This window comes from Enhydra lutris, unplaced genomic scaffold (genome assembly GCF_002288905.1).
Source record: "Enhydra lutris kenyoni isolate GAN:26980312 unplaced genomic scaffold, ASM228890v2 scaffoldscaffold3, whole genome shotgun sequence".
Taxonomy (NCBI): domain Eukaryota; kingdom Metazoa; phylum Chordata; class Mammalia; order Carnivora; family Mustelidae; genus Enhydra; species Enhydra lutris.
Window position 1 is genome coordinate 48,579,526 of NW_019154087.1, and position 15,579 is coordinate 48,595,104.

Here is a 15,579-nt window from a genome sequence, read left to right on the forward strand (position 1 = left end):
TCATATTGCCCTCCTTTAACTTCAGCTGTATGGAGATGGAACTAACAAATATTTTTATACAGTTTTCATAGAGCGATTGGTGCCTTAAAATGTTATCATTCACAGCTCGCGCCGGCATTGTGAAATTGACATAAAGAATCTATACCATCCTGGAAAGTTAGATTTACTAGAGTGAAACACAAAAAAAAAAAATGAGTATTTGAGTTTTTGAAGTCTGCAGGGCAGGGTAACTCCTGCATCCCAATTTCTCCACGATAAAATTAATAACATTTATTTATAGACTGTTGCTGGTAAGATACACAGTTAGGGTAGGAACTAGAACATGGTCAACACAGCAATCCAAACATAACCAGTTACAGTAATGATGATACTCTGTGTTTATCATTCTGGAGTCGGTGGCATTTTATTTTAAATGCCTATTTACTTGTCTGTCTCTTTACCCAGACTGCGAGCTCCTTGGGGGCATGAGCCATCTCCTAATCACTGAGTCCCCTATTACTTCCCACAGAGCTCAAGAAGTACTCCTTCAATGGAAGAGTACATAAATGAGGAAATAATGTCACATTAATTCTATCATAAATAGCAGGAAGGGAGGAAAATGCCCAAAAGATTTTTTTAATTTAAAAAAACTAACAATTTGGAGGCACCTGGGTGGCATCTGACTCTTGATTTCAGCTCAGATCACAATGTCAGGGTCCTGGAATGGAGCCAGGCTTCTGGCTCTGTGCTCAGCCAGGAATCTGCTGGAGATTTTCTCTCTCCCTCTTCCTCTTCCCCTCCCCGCACATGTGTGTGCACACTCGCTCTCTCTCTCTCTCTCTCTAATAAATACATCTTTTCAAAAAAACTAACAATTTTGATCATCTTAAATCCTAAATAATTAAAAAAATAACTGGTTTATTTCATTTAGCCTATTTACCATTTCTGATATTAAAATTTTTCCAAATTGGATGGGTTATGACATTTTCTCCAGAAGGAACCCCAGTCGTTTTGGTGAAGAAGAGGCACTATTTTAAATTGGGCAGACTGATTAACCAATTGTTTTTCAAATGTTGTCTGTCATGGTCCATCTCTTTGTAAAATTTTATATGTAATGAGTAGTTTGTTTGCTTTAGAAGAACAAACAAAAAGAACTAAAAGAAAGAAGTTTTCCATTAGAAATTAGTCCTCCTAGGTACACCATTCATCATTAACATAAGGGCCACATACACAGATAGCACTGAAAGACAAGACATATTTAGGCATCCTTTACAACAAATCTCTCTCTCTCTCTCTCTCTCTCTGTCACAGACACACAGACACACACATGCACACACACATACACACACATGCACACTCTTCATCTACCCCTTCCTTATTCTACCTGATACCCTCCACCATACTGTCTGCATATCCTGTCAGTTTGTTAAAGCAGTAAAATCTAATTTGCACCTGAGTTGTTTTCCTCCTTGTAATAATATCAATCTTAACTAGCACAAAAACACAGCTCACTCTTATCACTTTCTTTATAAAAGAAAACTGCAATGCCTGTAGTGCTATGGGGAAGAAGTCAACCATCTCACCTGAGTCTGTCCCTTCTAAAGATACACTTAAAACAGTGATTCAGATTTTCTGACTCTTCTGTGTTTCACACTTGAGAACATTTAAAATGGGGCAGTTTAAATTCTTAAAATGTCCTTGGTTGGGGACACAATTTGTATTAATTCTACCATACTGTAATGGAGAAAAGCCGATGCTGCCATTAAAAAAAATAAAAATTAAAAAAAAAATTAAACTTGAATTTGAGTGTACCAAGCCTTGTTAAGGAAAAACCTTATTCTGCTGCAATAGTCTACATTTCAGTCATATGGTGGATAAAATTAAGCAGAGAAACTCCTCTTGGTACATTTAAACTAAAATTGCTGAACAAATGACTGAAAAAAAAAAAAAAAAGACAACTGTTTTTAATGTCATTTTGAGCTGTCAAGAAAATAGAAGAAACCAAGATTTCAGTGAGGTAAATATGCTCTGGAATCCTGTGAGGATTGGCTGGGGCCTGGTGTGTAAGAGCAGGGGTTTGGGGCTTAGTAAGCCACAAGTGGTAAAGGACAAGAAGCCTGGGGCTGGATCCTAACCCCATCCCTTCCCTCTCACCCCTGCTATGCACATGTCTCCCTCTTTAAAATGTACCACTCGAGGGAAGACCATAAGGTTATGTCCACAATCTGATGACTGACTTCTCAAGAGCCACAAGATGGTGGAATGGTATCTTCAAGCTATTGAGAAAAAAAATAAACATACAACTTCAAATCCTGTATCCAGTCTGACTAACTTCTAAGAATGAAAGTGAAATAAAGAGATTTTCAAGTACAGAAGAACTGAGTATTTACTGCCAACAGGCTTTCACTTTTAAAGACTGTACTTAAGGAAGAAGTAAAATAATTCTACAAAAAAAAAAGTTCTGAAAATGCAAGAAGAAATGGCTAGCACCAAAAGTAGACACATGGGTATAGTCAAAGCAACAGAGCTTATACAAAATAACAAAACAATGTCTTACTTGGGAAGTTATAAAATACAAAACTACAGTCCTCAGTAACTATGCCACATAGCAATCAAGAGTGGGAGGTAGCTATAGAGAGAACCAAACAGGCTTGGACAGTAAGAATGAAATCATCTACCCCACCCAGTTAACTATTTATGGTAACATGATTATTACTATTTTATTGTCTTCATTATTGCCCGGGCAATATGGTTTACTGTTCATTACAGGAACTGCCCTAAAGAGCCATTAAGTCCTTCACCTAAAAACAGCAAGAGTTCACTACCCAGAACCACTGAGCCACCATCTGCAAATCCTTGCCTTATGTCAACAGATTCTAAACTATTATATTGTAAGCCTTTCCCAAACCTAATCAGATCACCACACTCAAAGATCCATTTGAAGCCAAGTTCAAATTCTCAACAAAATCTGGTTTTGCTTTTCTTCCCCAGACACTATTACGTCTGTGGAGGTGGCCTTCTCTGTCATCATGGTAAGCAATAAACAGCTCTGTCTTATCAACCAAGTGTGGTGATATCTGGGGAGTGAGCATTCCACAGCAGTTAACATGTTCTCGGGGAATTTTATATTTGGGGGATGGAGGTAAACACTGACTAGCTTTAGATATTAAGTTAAGTAGGCATTTCAAAGGTAGCCATTTCTAAAACGATGATTGATGTATACTTTCTAAAACCACAGAAAAGAAAAATGGAAGGAGAAGACAAACTAAATGAATGCAAGAAAGGAAACTGAAGACAGAGAAAAATGAGGACAGATGACAGGTACAAAATAAATGGTAACACTGAATCTAAAATTATATACATAGTAAGATTCAATATACTAGATTAAATTCCTAAGTAAAATATTAAGTTTTTTTACTGAATTTTTTAATGCTACTCACGTTCCCTTCATAAAAGAAAACCAAAATACACACAGACATACATGCACAAAGAAGGGCACAGGAAAGTTCAAAGTAAAAGAATGGAAAGAATGCTGGGCCAATAGTAATCACAATTACCTGATGCAGCTTTATTAATATGAGGCATGAGATACTTTTTAAAGATTTATGTATTTATTTTAGTGGGAGGAAGGGCAGAGGAAAAGAGAATCCCAAGTGGACTCCCCACTGAATATGGAGCCCGACGCAGGGCTGGATCTCATGACCCTGCGGTCAGGACCTGAGCTGAAACCAAGAGTCCGTCACTTAACCAACTGCACTACTCAGGTGCCCCAAGGCATAACATACCTTCAAGCAAAAACAAAACATTACTAAAGATTAAATGAAGACAGAACTCTGAACTTGTGTGCACCAATTAATATAATTTTTAAAAACATATAAAGAAGGGCGCCTGGGTGGCTCAGTGGCTTAACTATCTGACTTTGGCTGAGGTCAAGATCTCAGGGTCCTGGGATTGAGCCTCTCATTGGGCTCCCTGCTCAGCAGAGTCTGCTTCTCCTCCTCCCTCTGCTGCGCCCCCTGCTAGGGCACATGCGCGTGCCTGCACGCACGCTCTTTCTCTTCCTCTCTCTCTCTCTCAAATAAAATCTTGAAAAGAAAGCAAAAAATGATAGGCCTACAAGGTGAAACTGACGAGTGTATTTATTCTCTATTGGAAGAATTTAACACCTCTACGTAATTGATACATCAAAAAAAAAAATCAGGAAAAAAAATCAGGAAAGATCCTGATGTTGTGATCAGCACAACTATACAAATTGATAATAATGGACATATATTGACTTGCACCCCACAAGTGAAGAATATACCCTCTTTTCAAGTACTTTTGAAAAACATAAAAATGTGAAGCAAATAAAGTGAAGACTTTAATTTTAAACAATCACAAATGGGCCATTTTTTTTTTACCTAAAATATAGTGAATTCAGAAATCCACAATAAAAAATGCATTTAAAAACCTTATACATATATATGGAAATGGACAATACTATCCTGTATAACTATGGCTTAAAAGAAGCAAACAATGAATATTATAAACATCTTCAAATGGACAAAAATAAAAATAGCACATTATCAAAACTCATAAGAGGAATGTGAAACAGGATTGAGAAATCAAATGCACAGCACTGATGACACAATAACCTGATATTACGAGCAATCAGAAGTGCACATCACCTAGAGAACATTCTGGCCAAAATATTTAAGCAGGACATAATTATGAAGACATATTCAGATACATTGACACTGGGAGGATCTACAGAGCAAATAGCCTGGACTGTTCAAAAATAACAATATCATAAAAGCCAGGAAAGGGCAAGGCAAGAGTTATAATAACCAAATGCAATATATAATCAATGATTTGTCACTGAATAAAACATAGTAAGTAGAAAGAAAATAAGGAAGTGTTAACATTTTGGGATGGGGGAAACAATGAAAAGTCAACTATACATATTAATACTAAATTTCTTGCATGTGAAAGAGGTATTGAAATTACATAGGGAATACCCTTGTTCTTAGGTGATTTATTGTGAAGTATAAACTGTCATTGTGTCTATAACTTCTTTTTAAATGCAGAAATTAAAGGAATAAAAAATTTTTCCCAAAGGGGAAAAATGCCTCTTAACAAAGTAAAAAAGGAAGTACTTGAAATAATAAAGAAAAAAAAAAACTCCATTAATCATCATACTCAATATTGGTATATTAACAGCAAACCCTTTATTCTCACAGGCCAAATATGGAACAGTTCCAACTACAAATTAAATAATGATTAGCACTAGTTTACAACACAAAGAATAAAATAAATATCCATGAGTCTATACTGATATAATGATGGAAGCAAGGAGGAAGGAAGGAAGGAAGGAAAGTGAAGGCACAAATTTTCTTTACTAAAAAATTCCAAATTATATATATATATATATATATATATATAATCTCTCCCATCCAGAAGGTGGAACTTTTTAAAAAATATTTTATTTATTTATTTGAGGGAAAGAGAGAGGGAGATAAAGAGAGCAAGCCAGTGCATGAGCAGGGAGAGGGGCAGAAGGAGAGGGAGAAGAAGGTTTCCCACTGAGCCAGGAGCCTGACACAAGGCTTGATCCAAGGACCCTGAGACCGTGACCCAAGTGGAAGGCAGAAACTTCAACCAACTGAGCCACCCAGGTGTCCCAGGCGGGTGGAACTGAATCACTCTCCCCTTCAGTGTGGGCTGGACTTAGTTACAGGCCTCCAGTTAGTAGCTAGTGAAAAGGTATTTTCTTACCAGAGGAGCAGCTCACCCTCCGTGATCAAGGTTAACACCATCAGTGATCAGAGAGGTGGCTCGGATGTACCCTCCGATATGATCTGAGGAGAAGAGCCTATCATCGGTTTGGAATCCTTCCCTAAAATTCGTAACCTCAATGTAATCATGAGAAAAGATCTGAAAAACCTAAATTAAGAGCCGTTCTACAAACTACCTGATGAATACTCTTCAACACTGTCAAGGTCATGAAACACCAGGAAAGAGAGAGCCTGTCACGGATTGGAGGAGCCTGAGCCCTAACTGCCATATGCTTATCCTGGAAAGGTCCTAAAACAAATAAAGGACATAAAGTGGGAAAACTGCGGACTCTGAATCAAGTCTGTAGTTTGGTTAATAGTACTGCATGCAGGTCAAGTAATGTTTAGTTATGCAAATGTAACACAGTTATGCAAGACCTCAACACTGGAGGAAACTTGGTTAAGAGTAGATGGAAACTCTCTGCACTATCTTTCCAACATTCTGCAAATCTAAAGTTACTCCAAATTTCAAAGTTTATTTTTTTTTGAAAAGCAAACTGTAAAATCAGAAAGAAGACAGGGATACCTACGAATACAATCAACTGCTTAAAAAGAGATGGAAAAGAAAGAGTAAAGGAACTGAAAAGAAGAAAGAAATCTTTTCCTAAATCATATGATTTTTTGCATAAATCCAAAATAATTCCCAGAACAATTATGGAAATAAATAAAAGAGCTGATAGCAAGTTTGCCAGATAGGAGATCAATACTAAAAATCGATTACATTTCTATATGCCAGCAATATACAATTAGAAATGTACTTTTCAAGAAAGAATTTTAGCAAATCTATAAAACATATAGAAATAAATCTAAATAATTATGCATAACATCTCTGAAAAGGACATCTGAAAAATGTATAGCCAATAAAGAAGACCCTAGTAGATGGAGAAACATAAAATTCTCCAAGATGAAACTTACTTCTATTAAGATGTCAGTTCTCTTCAAAATGATCTATCTCTATATATATATCCAGTGCTATCACAATAAAAAGCACAGCAGGAGTTTTCAAGGAACTTGACAACCTATTTCTAAAAAATAAAAATAGCAAGGATGCTCCAAAAGGAGAAGAAAATGAGGTGAGACCGCCCTATCCCATAGCTTCTACATAGATGCTATGTAATTAAGACAGTGTCATTTTGGTTTTATAGGTAAGGAACACAATCAGAGAAGTAGAGTAGTGGCCCTAGAGCTCATTCATATTTTATACCTAAACAAAGGCTACAACCCATTTTTCCTAACACCCACGTAGACAGTTTTTCACCAGACTATTCTGCACCTCCTGTATTATTTTCATATGCAACATTCCATTGTCTTGTTAAAACTAATGAAGGCTTTAAGATTTTGCCCTCCTTTCAAAGTAGCATATTTGCTACCAGAGTTTCGTGCTGTTGACCGGAGACAGGAGCCTCCCGGGTCAGAGACATCAGCCCTTCTTGTGCCTCTTGCCCTAGTTCCTGCTTCTGTAGGTCAATGCCAAGAGGGCCACTAAACACCTGCCCATCTAGTGGGTTGTGCTACATGAGAGGCATTATATGCATGTGGTATGCATACACAGTTATGTGTATATGTGTGTAATGTGTACTAGTAGTTAAATAAGAAAAATTAAAAGATCACCCAGCATGCCTCACCTAACTTATGACTGAGCTTCACTCAGTGTTAGACTCGACCTAAGAAAGGTGACACTTGCCATATTTCTGAACTCCCTCCTCTTTGTTCCTCCCCGACTACATCTTCTTCTTGCCCTTGCAAATTGTTGTCCTGAGTTTTCTTAGTCTCATCTCCTGTTTTACCACATGCACATTTCCCTATAAACAGTAAATTGTTGTTTTTTTTTTTTTCCTGTTTTGAAATCTAGATCGGTGGGATAATACTGTGTGTGAACTGAACGATACAATGTTTTTAAAGTCAGTTCATGTCAGTGCAGATATCTTAGATCATTTGTTTTCCGTGATGCATAGTATTCCATTGTATAGAGAGTCAACTTTTTTTTTGGTATGTTCTACTCGATCAATGTTTGGCTTATTCCCCTTGTCCAAAGGTACAAGAAAAAAAAATTTGAGTCTATATCTAAGAATCATATTGCTATCTTAACACATTTTTCTTTTCAACTTTATTAGGTAGAGTTCAATTGATTTTAAATGACCAATTTACACTTCTATCAACAATATGCAAAAATTTCTGTTGTACCACATTGCTAGCAACCTTTTGGTTGTCATTCTTTTAATTTCTGGTGGTATGGTTAGTGTAAAATTGTACCTCGATATTAATTTTTTTAAAGATTTTATTCATTTATTTGACAGAGATCACAAGTAGGCAGAGAGGCAAGAAAAGAGGTGGAGGGGGAAGCAGGCTCTCCACTGAGCAGGGACTCTGATGGGGGCTCCATCCCAGGACCCTAGGATCATGACCTGAGCCAAAGGCAGAGACTTTAGCCCACTGAGTCACCAAGGCGCCCCATTGATATTAACTTTTATTTGTGTATCCTGATTACTAATGAAATTTTCGTATTATCATTGGCTTCTCATATTTCCTCTTCTGTGAAATGTCTCCTCATATCTTTTGCCCAGTTTTTATTAAGACTGTTTGGCTATTAAATTTTGCTTTTCATATTTAAGTCTTTGATTCATCCGTAATTATTTTTTGTTTATGGTGTGAGGTTTTTCATTAGGATTTTCCCAGCATCATGTATTGAATCATGTACACTTTCCCCTAGTGATGTGCAAAGCCAGCTAATTTGTAATCAGACTTCTGCATATGATATGGTCTGTTCTAGGGCTCTCTTCTGTTCCTTTGCTCAGTTGTGTCTATCTGTGTTATAAAATGAAGGGTTGAGTAACAGAGTCTCTAAAGACAGCTAAGATAGCTTCCAGTTTTCAAAGTCAAAGATTACAAATGCAAGGGGGAAAAAAATGAAATGCATAGTCACAGAAAGAAGAAATGTGAAAAAAAGTCATTATACAAATGTTAAAGATACAAACTGTGATGACAGCAAGTACAAAGTTTATTTCATTTGTATTGAAATATTTATCTGTAATATATCATAAAGTGAAAATTCTCTTTTAACTTGTATATCAAAGAGAAAACAACCTCACAAAGAAGCTCAACTAAAATATTTTCATGATATACAAATGCCATTGAAGTGAAAAGTCTTCAATAAGACCACCCAACCTTGACAAGTGTATTCACATAGGATTTAAAGAGTAATATTTGTATGACATATAGTAGGTGGTCTTTTGCATGGGTGAAATACTCCAGCTGACTTTGGTTCATGAATGCTTCTGGAAGAATTATGATGGATTTCTACCTGGCACACCATAATGTTAGCTTAAACTAATTCTGCTTTCAGAACTGCATTTCTTCTTTGTGATGAAGTACCCAAATTCCTTTAATCCTATGTGTGTGTGTGTGTGTGTGAGCATCCATATGTGTGTCTAGGGTAGTATGTACCTATGAATACTACTTTTTCTTTTAAATATTTATTGTTTATTTTATTGACTTGGCTGTCAGGAAGCTTAAATGTAAAATTTTTAGCGCTAATCATAACTTAGGTTTTCTGGCACAACTACATTCCTTTATTTGGATTTTCTTTCTCTATCCCTTATTTCAAATCATTTTATTCTCTATGTACTCTGTGCTATAAATTACCTTGAATTATTTTCAGAAGTAGATAAAACTAATGAATGCATACATACAGTACGTGTCTTCTGATTTTAAAAGAAACATAGCTTAAATAAGGTTGCAAACTTCTTGGATCATCAGAAAAACATAACAGAACAAAAAATGCCATTTAAAATCACATCATTAAAATGAAGCAACTTGAAAGACTTTATACAACAGTTACACTCTGTTTGAATTTTAAGTATGATAACTTACTTGCATATGTCATCTTCTGGGTCTTCAAGCCCAAATCTTTCATCAAATGTAAGTTGTATCCATACATTTTCCTCTGCTGCTACCAGTCTCCATACCAAGACCATATTTCTTGGGTAAGTATGAGGAAATCTTGGGCTGTGAATACTTCCATTAGTAGACACAGTAATGATTCTCTCATGCTGGGGATCTTGTACTCCTAAAGCAAAATTATAGGAAGAGACATACATTTAGCACAGATATCTAAAAAAATGACAGGCTTCAAAATAAATGTTTTTTTTTTAATCATCCATATTTTAACTCAAACAAGTGTTGGGTATGCCTCATATGATATAAACCAAGTGCCACTCTCTTCAGAACTCATGCAGAAAAAAAAGGATTATTTTAACACGATTGAGTAAAAACCTGTGTGCATTTATACTCAAAAGAGCATAACCCATTAGTCTTCTTAATTACTGGAATGCCAAACTACCACCCATGGATTCCCCAAACCACAATAAAGCTGACTTAACATACAAATCTCTAAGAACAAATAAAAGATAAGTCATATTAAAATCAAAGGAAACTCCCATATAACTCTATTTTTAAAAATACAAGTAGTGAATTTTCCCCCATTCTTTAGCAGCAATTACAGCAACTGCAGCAACTTTTCACTGAGTGTTTGTTACTCACATCGCATTATTCCACATAATACAATGTAATTTAAGCATATTGTTCCAGGGGCGCTGGGTGGCTAAATTAGGATGAGCCTCCAACTCTTGATTCTGGCATGAGCTCGAGCCCCTGTGGGGCCCCACGCGCAGTGGGGGTCTGCTCATCTCTCTCTGGCTGATCCTCTCCCTGATAGTGCTTCCTCTCCCTCTCTCTCTTTTTCTCTCAAATAAATAAAATCTTAAAAAAAATAAATGTTGCTCTAAGAAACTTCTAGAACTTAAAAGACTGAATATCAAGGGTCATGTATTAGTTAGAAGGTTATTTAGGTTAAAGAATAACCTGTTTAACTGTTAAAAAAAAACCAAAATAATTTTAATAAGTTGCAGTTATGAGTCTTAAAGCAGCTTTTTCATTCACTTAACTTTGACTATTTCAACAATCTGGTAAGTATTATTTTATATGGTCTAACTTATAATTAAGAAGAGAGAGTAAAGACAAATATAAGTTCCTTTGAATATACACAGTTCACATTATGAGATATCATCACATTAGTAAATGTGTTCATGTCTATAGAATTTTTAAAATTAAGTAATTTAATGTTGCCATTTTTCTCAATGCCTGAATTTGTCCTCAGCCGCAAGTAACGTATTCAGAAACATGTTCTCTCTCAGTGGATGCCAATATTTAATACTGCTATTGGTTATATTAACTTATATGAAATAATCTACTTCTTTTATGCACATAATTTAGCACTAACTACTAGGTCTCCAAAGAACAAAGAAGGATCTATCAAGTTAGATGAATTCTCATCTGTACTGACAAATTTTCTTTTAAAAATGATGAAAATTTACTGTTATATTAAGTTAATTACCTGTTTTCAGAGATTTCCTTTGAAACTGAAATATTCCGCACCCTCTAAATTTCCTTCCAATAACCTTGATATTTCAAAGGTGTTTATAGCAGCAGTTTGTATCAAAAGTCCTTCTCATTTTTTTTTAAAGATTTTATTTATTTAATTGACCGAGAGAGACAGTGAGAGACAGAACACAAGCGAGGAGAGTGGTAGAGGGAGGAAGCAGGCTTCTCGCTGAGCAGGGAGCCCGATGCGGGATTCCATCCCAGGACCCTGGAATCATGACCTGAGCCAAAGGCAGACACTTAACGACTGAGCCACCTAGGCACCCAAAAGTCCTTCTCATTTTGACAACTAATACTTTTTAATGAATCAGTTTTCCCAATAAGATTTATTAAAATTTATTATTTGCCCCATTTTGTCTAAAAAATACCTTATATAATCCAAGGCACTCTACAAATATAGCACTGCTTACTTTTTCATACAACCTAGAAAACTACATAGCTACTAAAAGATTTGAATTTTATTTTTACAACCAGCCAAAAAAGCTCATTGCTAAAATGTATATACTTAAATTTTGTTTACATTTTTTTTCCCTTTATAATCCACAATTCCATTCAACTGTAATTAAACATAATTTAAAGACTGATCATCTAGGCCTTCTTTGTGGTAAAGGAATTGTAAATTTCCTTTTAAGTTAAATTACTGCCCCCAAATTTTGTCTTTAAATGCAGTGAGGTTTGTCACCAAACACATATGATTTACACACGATTGTCAAAGCTTTATGTAAATCTCAAACTACTAGGCATATAATCAGAAAAAAAAGAAGCAACAAACATTAACTTCTACCAAATTAAGAGTCTACATTTATAGTTTTGTTGTTTTAAAAACAATAGTTTTAAAAATACAACTTTACTGGTATTTTGAGGAAGAGACAAGTATATATTTTGTAACTATTTTATTGAATATTTACTTTTCTTATGTCTGGTGGACAAGTATACTCAAAGAAAAATAGAAAGGAAATAAAACAAATGTTTGTAGTAAAATCACAAAAATATTACAACATGCTCCTAGCTATGTACTCTACAGAAGAATAAATCTTGGTTCATCTTAGATGGTGAATTTAGCATGAGAAATGAAAATATATATAAACACGGACTTAAAAAAATTATGTCTTTATCTTGCCCAGACCCTATTAAGAAAGAAGTACTGAAAACTAAAATGAACCAGAAATAGGGAAAAAAAAAAAAGGAAAGGGAGATTAATAATGTAGATACTAACAAAAACATTAACTTGGAAAGATAGCTGTACCCTTCCTGTCCACAGGAGCATTATTTACAACAGCCAAGACATGGAAACAACCTAAGTGTCCACCAATGGGTGAAGGGACAAAGGAAATGTACTTTATATGTATAATGGAATATTACTCAGCCATAAAAAAGAACAATGCCATTTGCAACAACATGGATGGACCTTGAGGGCATTATACTAAAAGAAGTCATACAGAGAAAGACATATACTGTATGACCTCACATGTGGAATCCTTAAAAAAAAAATCAGCTCATAGATTCAGAGAACAGATTGGTGATTGCCAGAGTGGGGGAGTAGAGGGTGGGTGAAATTGGTGAAGGGGGTCAAAAGGCACAAATTTCCAGTTACAAAATAAACCACGAGGATGTAATGTAATATACAACATGATGACTACAATTAATAATACTGTATTGCATATTTGAAATTTGCTAAAATAGTAGTAGATCTAGTAAGTTTCTGTTGCACATATACAAAAATTTCAACTATGTATGATAATAGATGTTAACTAGACTTATTGTGGTGATACATTTTGCAATGTATATAGGTATCAAATCATAATGTTGTATACCTGGAACTAATATGATGTTATAGATCCATTATACTTTAGTAAAAACAATGATGTAAATACCATAAGATTATTGACTACACATGTATACATACAATGCAATTATATTGAATCATATCTATGTTATTTGATTAGTTTAGCATTAAGTCAAAGCAATTTCACAATATTTGCTACGTATATCATAGTATCAATCCCTTTAAAGATACATTTACTATGACTGAAAGAGGGTAGGAATGAGAGAAATAACAAGCAATAAAAATTATAGTACTTGAGGGGCTCCTGGCTGACTCAGTCGGCAGAGCATACAACTCTTGATCTTGGGGTTATAGGTTCAAGGTACCCATTGGGTGTAGAGACTACTTAAAAATAAAAATAAAAAAAAATTAAAATTATAATGCTTAAAAATGTATTATTAATAAAGAGAACACTATAAAAGAGGTTTCTAGATAATATGTCACTCATAAAAAAAGATAAATCCATTATCCTTTCTCCATACTAATGTTTTAGGTTGACTGTTGCAGAAAAGAGCTGTAGGATTAAGAATTACATACAACATTTTAAATGAAAATCATTCTATTTTCTAGGTCTTCTTCTTCTTTTTTAAATTGGGCTCTATACCCAGCATAGAGACCAATGTGAAGCTTGAACAGTGACCCTGAGATCAAGACCTGAGCTGAGATTAAGATTTAGATGCTTAACTGACTCACCCACCCAGGCACCCCTGGAATAAGAATTAGATAAAAAAGAAATGTCTCCAAAATTGGTTAGTTTTAGAGTTTTAAAGAACTCTGGTTCCTGTTTACCATGGGCAAGACAGCGGCAACATGTCACCTGTAAACTGGTAGATTTCGCAGATATCCTGTGCAATTTCTGATGTGTTTACTTCCAAATATGCATTATTTTTAAATTATGTTTTTGAAAAAATTATTTTCCAAATTCTTACTTGATAAATACTTACATTCATTGGTCTCATTCTTTCTTCTTTCTGCCTATAATAATCCTTGTTTATATTATTTTTGTTAGTCTGTTAATACAGTTATCTTTGCTTTTGCTCTTATTAACTCTCAATTAACAACTTTCAATTTTAACGATGGTCAAAATCATATGATACTCCCCCCCACGCACACATGCCCACGGTTTTATTGACTCCATGAACTGGCACCTTTTTGCCTAGAAAACGCAGAATAATCTCACCCTAATCCTACTTGATGCTGTATAAAGAAGATGGACTTGAGCTGTATAGCACAAACCAATCTCTCTCCATAAATTCCAATCTATATAAGAAGTACCCCATGTTCATGTTTAATATTTAAAATTCTGACTATTCATCCCAAAGTACAATACTATACTACATTGTACTACAATACAATAATATCCTAGATAGGCTCAATCTTCTCTTTCCCATACATTTAAGACAATAGCAAATTAAAGACAATAGCATTGTCTACCTCAAACTGTTTACGTATTATAAAACATTTTCATTAAGGAAAAGAAAATAAAGGATTGTTAATATTAGGTGAACATAAAGTAAATATAATTATTTAAGATATGCTCAACTGAATTTCTTGAATTTATCCCAGAAGATGATCACTTTATTCTTCAAGGTAATGAATAGTCAAAACTTATATATTGGAAACCTATTATGTTTCCTGCTCCGTTCCAGGTGCTTGGGGTATCACAAACAAAACAAAGCCTTTTCCTCTTAATGTGACAACTTCCAAGACTATACGTTAATATCATTCATTCCTAAACTAGGTATACAGGAACTAATGTTCAGCTGCAAAAACCTACTTCAGATGTCTCTTCTTTTAGAATTCCGTATCTGACAAAAACAGAGAGGGAGACAAACCACAAGAGACTTAACTCTAGGAAACAAACTGAGGGTTGCTGGAGAGGTGGTGGGGGGGATGGTAACTGGGTGATCGGTATCAAGGAGGGCACTTGATGGGATAAGCACTGGGCATTATATGCAACTGACACATCACTAAATTCTACCTCTGAAACTAATATCACACTATATGTTAATTAAATTGAATTTAAATAAATAAATAAAAGAATTCCATCTTTGATTCCCATTGTACGTTCCCTTGGGCCGGCATGTTTTAATGATAATGTACGGGTTTACCTTCCTTACCTTTACCACATTATTCATTCCTAAACTGTAAAGGCATTTTACTTAAGTCCAGAAGCTAACCACTGGTCTAGCTCTGTGCCTTGCCCATGGCACTAATTCATACACATTGATAGTGCATATTAAAAAAAAAAAAAAAAAAAACAATATCCCATGGGAAGAACATGTCGGAAGACAAATTTACATATTATGTCAATGTTTCATTCTCCATTCCTAAGATCCTAGTGACTGCACATGATAAAGATAAGATTTTACAATTTATACACCTTCTAATTAAGGCCCCTTAATTCATTTCTGATATCTTACTCAAAGTCCATCTATTATAACCTACACATATATTTCAGCTGAAGGTGATAGGTCACAAAGTACTCATTATTGAGATTTGCCATTTCCTTATTTTGCTTGC

At 35.0% G+C, this 15,579-nt stretch overlaps 1 protein-coding gene across 1 annotated transcript in view; it reads right to left on the reverse strand.

Moving 5' to 3' along the window:
• The window catches only part of LOC111155335 (platelet derived growth factor C), a 196,911-nt gene that overhangs the window by 78,051 nt on the left and 103,281 nt on the right, over window positions 1-15,579 (reverse strand). Inside the window, exon 2 of the mRNA XM_022515489.1 lies at window positions 9,663-9,858. Within this exon, the coding sequence (XP_022371197.1) occupies window positions 9,663-9,858 (196 nt within the window). The remainder of the gene's footprint in view (window positions 1-9,662; window positions 9,859-15,579) is intronic.